This window comes from Sander lucioperca, chromosome 4, assembly GCF_008315115.2.
Source record: "Sander lucioperca isolate FBNREF2018 chromosome 4, SLUC_FBN_1.2, whole genome shotgun sequence".
NCBI classification, from domain to species: Eukaryota; Metazoa; Chordata; class Actinopteri; order Perciformes; family Percidae; genus Sander; species Sander lucioperca.
This window is the reverse complement of record NC_050176.1, coordinates 24,127,203-24,132,202: the sequence shown is the minus strand read 5'-3', so window position 1 is coordinate 24,132,202 and position 5,000 is coordinate 24,127,203. Positions and strand designations below refer to the sequence as shown.

Here is a 5,000-nt window from a genome sequence, read left to right as displayed (position 1 = left end):
AGGCAGACAGTCAGGTTATAGAGACAGGTTAGAAAGACAGACAGGTTAGACAGACAGGCAGACAGGTTAGAAAGACAGACCTGTTAGAGAGATAGACAGGCAGACAGGTTAGACAGACAGGTTAGAGAGACAGACAGGCAGACAGACAGGTTATAGAGACAGGTTAGAGAGACAGACAGGCAAACAGGTTAGAGAGACGGACAGGCAGACAGTCAGGTTATAGAGACAGGTTAGAGAGACAGACAGGTTAGAGAGACAGACAGGCAGACAGGTTAGACAGACAGGTTAGAGAGACAGACAGGCAGACAGACAGACAGACATATTAGAGAGATGGAGAGACAGACAGACAGACAGACAGACAGACAGACAGACAGACAGGCAGACCTTTATCTGTGTAACTTGAGATCAACTACAGGATGAATGAAATGATCTTACTGAAGTTCCTCTGAAGCCTTTGTTGATCGGGACGAACAGAGTGAAAGGTCCCAAATTCTGGAGCTGCCAGACCAGAGGACCTGGAGACACACACACACACACACACAGACACACACACACACACACACACACAGACACACACACACACACACACACACACACACACACACACACACACACACACACACACACACACACAGACACACACACACACACACACAGACACACACACACACACACACACACACACACACAGACACACACACACACACACAGACACACACACACACACACACACACACACACACACACACACACACACACAGACACACACACACACACACACACACACACAGACACACACACACACACACACACAGACACACACACACACACACACACACACAGACACACACACACACACACACACACACACAGACACACACACACACACACACACAGACACACACACACACACACACACACACAGACACACACACACACACAGACACACACACACACACACACACAGACACACACACACACACACACACACACACAGACACACACACACACACACACACACACACAGACACACACACACACACACAGACACACACACACACACACACACACACACACACAGACAGACACACACACACACACACACACACACACACACACACACACACACACAGACACACAGACACACGAACACACACACACACACACACACACACACACACAGACACACACACACACACACACACACACACACACACAGACACACACACACACACACACACACACAGACACACGAACACACACACACACACACACACACACACAGACACACACACACACAGACACACACACACACACAGACACACGAACACACACACACACACACACACACACACACAGAGACACACACACACACAGACACACACACACACACACAGACACACACACACACACACACACAGACACACACACACACACACACACACACACAGACACACACACACACACACACACACACAGACACACACACACACACAGACACACACACACACACACACACACACACACACACACACACACACACACACACACACACACACACACACACACACACACACACACACACACACACACACAAGGTCGGTTGATACATGGAAGATACAGAAGAATTAGTTTTAATGTAACATGAATGACAGCAAAGGACTGCAGGTCGGAGTCGAGGACCAAACATCTATATATATGGGCGCCCGCTCTACCAGGTGAGCTAACCGGGCGCCCGACTCAAAGAGAGGATATTACTCATGTAAATTGATAAATAACACGTAGTATCGTGAGTCTTCAGTAGAACCAAACGTACGGAGGGTTGCCGGTTTACGTATATATATATGTATACGTACCGAGCAGAGTGATGGCGCTGCTCAGCTGGCCGCTCCACTGTCCTCCCGGCTCCGTGTTCAGCTCGTTGAGACGCTGGACGATGTTCCCGTAACACACTTTACCGTTACCAAGGTAACCCTGGAGACAGGTGCACCTGAGGGACACGAGACACGCCAGAAACATCCGTCAGAAACATCCGTCAGAAACATCCGTCAGAAACATCCGTCAGAAACATCCGTCAGGGACAGAACGATACCCATTTTCTAAAAGTTTTTATAAAATATATAATAACATTTGGGTTTCTAGCAACCAAATTGGCCAAAAAAATAACGTGGATGGTTCCTTACAACGCTCTTAACAAGTAAAAATAATGATCAGTTCACTGCTTTCATTGAATTTGGGTGTTTTAGTCAATTTTATAGCATTTGAAGAAAAAACTATTGATAAAAGAACTTTAAAAAAAAGTGACAAACGTCAAAAAACTTGACAACAATATCAGAAAAGTGAGAAAAATGTCAAACAAATGTCAAAAAGGTGACTAAAAATGTCAAAAAAAGTGAGAAAAATGTCAGAAAAAGTGAGAAAAATGTCAGAAAAAGTTACAAAAATGTCAAAAAACGTGAGAAAAATGTAAAAAAAAATATTAAAAAAAATGACAAAAATGACAAAAAATATCAAAAAACTGACAAAAATGTCAAAAAAAATGTCAAAAAAAGACAAAAAAAATCTAAAAAAGTGACAAAAAAAATCTAAAAAAGTGACAAAAATTTCTGAAAAAGTGACAAATGTAAAAACAAAAAAAAGCTTTAAAAAGATTTTGGGGAAGAAAACCCACAGAAAATTCAAAAGGTTCAGAAAAAGTCGACAAACGTTGAAACAAGTGACCAAAACACATCGGGAAAAGACATGTAAGTGTCGAAAAAGATGTTGATGAACGTTTTTCATTTAAAATTTTGAGTCAGAAAACCCAAAAGTTGCAGGTCAACAAGAAGACAACATGAGGAATATTTCAACGATCTGATTTTAACAGAATGAGCTGCAGACAATTAGTAAAAAAATATTCCTTTATTTCTATAAACTGTGCAGAAACAACAGCTGGTCCAAAATAAAATAAAAGGGCAGATAGAGAGGTAGAGATGGAGAGGTAGAGATAGAGAGGTAGAGATGGAGAGGTAGAGATGAGATATGAAGGGCAGATAAAGAGGTAGAGATAGAGAGGTAGAGATGGAGAGGTAGAGATAGAGAGGTAGAGATGAGATATGAAGGGCAGATAGAGAGGTAGAGATGGAGAGGTAGAGATGGAGAGGTAGAGATAGAGAGGTAGAGATGGAGAGGTAGAGATAGAGAGGTAGAGATGAGATATGAAGGGCAGATAGAGAGGTAGAGATAGAGAGGTAGAGATGGAGAGGTAGAGATAGAGGTAGAGATAGAGAGGTAGAGATGGAGAGGTAGAGATAGAGAGGTAGAGATAGAGAGGTAGAGATGGAGAGGTAGAGATGGAGAGGTAGAGATGGAGAGGTAGAGATGGAGAAGTAGAGATGGAGAGGTAGAGATGGAGAGGTAGAGATGGAGAGGTAGAGATGGAGAGGTAGAGATAGAGAGGTAGAGGTAGAGATAGAGAGGTAGAGATGGAGAGGTAGAGATAGAGAGGTAGAGGTAGAGATAGAGAGGTAGAGATAGAGAGGTAGAGATGAGATATGAAGGGCAGATAGAGAGGTAGAGATAGAGAGGTAGAGATGGAGAGGTAGAGATAGAGAGGTAGAGATGAGATATGAAGGGCAGATAGAGAGGTAGAGATAGAGAGGTAGAGATGGAGAGGTAGAGATAGAGGTAGAGATAGAGAGGTAGAGATGGAGAGGTAGAGATAGAGAGGTAGAGATAGAGAGGTAGAGATGGAGAGGTAGAGATGGAGAGGTAGAGATGGAGAGGTAGAGATGGAGAAGTAGAGATGGAGAGGTAGAGATGGAGAGGTAGAGATGGAGAGGTAGAGATGGAGAGGTAGAGATAGAGAGGTAGAGGTAGAGATAGAGAGGTAGAGATGGAGAGGTAGAGATAGAGAGGTAGAGGTAGAGATAGAGAGGTAGAGATAGAGAGGTAGAGATGAGATATGAAGGGCAGATAGAGAGGTAGAGATAGAGAGGTAGAGATGGAGAGGGACTGACTGGACTCGGTCCGGCCCGGCCGTGGTACAGTTAGCGTTCTTGTGGCACGAGTCGGGTCGGCAAGCGTCCTTCAGGCTGCAGGCGCCGTCCAACAGACGCTCGAAACCAGGGAGACACTCGCAGTGAGACTGGTGACAGAGAGACAGACAGTTAGAGACCAGAGAGACACGCACACCCACACACACACACACACACACACACACACACACACAGAAACACACACAGGAACACACACACACACACACATACAGACACAGAAACACACACACACACATACAGACACACACACACACACACACACACACAGACACACACACACACACACAGAGACACACACACACACACACACACACACAGTGAGACAGTGAGACAGTTGGAGACAGACATGTAACTGTAACTGAAAGTAATCTCTAAAGCTGTAATCTGGAGTATTTCCCACCGTGCCCGGGCCGTCGTAGACGCAGCGCGCAGACTCGGCAGCGCAGCCTCCCTGTCCGCTCTGACACGGGTCGATGGCCATGCAGACCCGGCCGTCGCCGCTGTAACCACGGTTACAGGCACACAGGTGCTGGTTGGGACCGGTGTGGACGCAGGACGCCTGGACGTGGCAGACCCGCTGGAGACACGGATTAATGGCTACAGAGACACACATCACAGTCAGTACACACACACACACACACACACACACACACAGACACACACACACACACACACACACACACACACACACAGACACACACACACAGACACACACACACACACACACACACACACACACAGACACACACACACAGACACACACACACACACACAGACACACACACACACACACACAGAGAGAGATACACACACACACACACACACACACACACACAGACACACACACACACACACACACACACAGACACACACACACACACACACACACATACGCACATACACACACACACACACACACACACACACACATACGCACATACACACACACACACACAGACACAC

The 5,000-nt window shown here is 45.7% G+C and overlaps 2 protein-coding genes across 3 annotated transcripts in view; one reads left to right on the top strand and one right to left on the bottom strand.

Moving 5' to 3' along the window:
* The window catches only part of LOC116048446 (VPS10 domain-containing receptor SorCS3-like), a 1,378,075-nt gene that overhangs the window by 559,343 nt on the left and 813,732 nt on the right, over positions 1-5,000 (top strand). The gene's annotated exons all lie outside the window — the stretch shown is intronic.
* The window catches only part of stab2 (stabilin 2), a 106,664-nt gene that overhangs the window by 85,924 nt on the left and 15,740 nt on the right, over positions 1-5,000 (bottom strand). For both annotated transcript variants that reach the window (XM_036000484.1, XM_031311284.1), the window contains exons 8-11: positions 4,438-4,634; positions 3,999-4,126; positions 1,857-1,990; positions 436-515 (exon numbers count right to left, since the gene is read on the bottom strand). In XM_036000484.1, the coding sequence (XP_035856377.1) occupies positions 436-515; positions 1,857-1,990; positions 3,999-4,126; positions 4,438-4,634 (539 nt within the window). The remainder of the gene's footprint in view (positions 1-435; positions 516-1,856; positions 1,991-3,998; positions 4,127-4,437; positions 4,635-5,000) is intronic.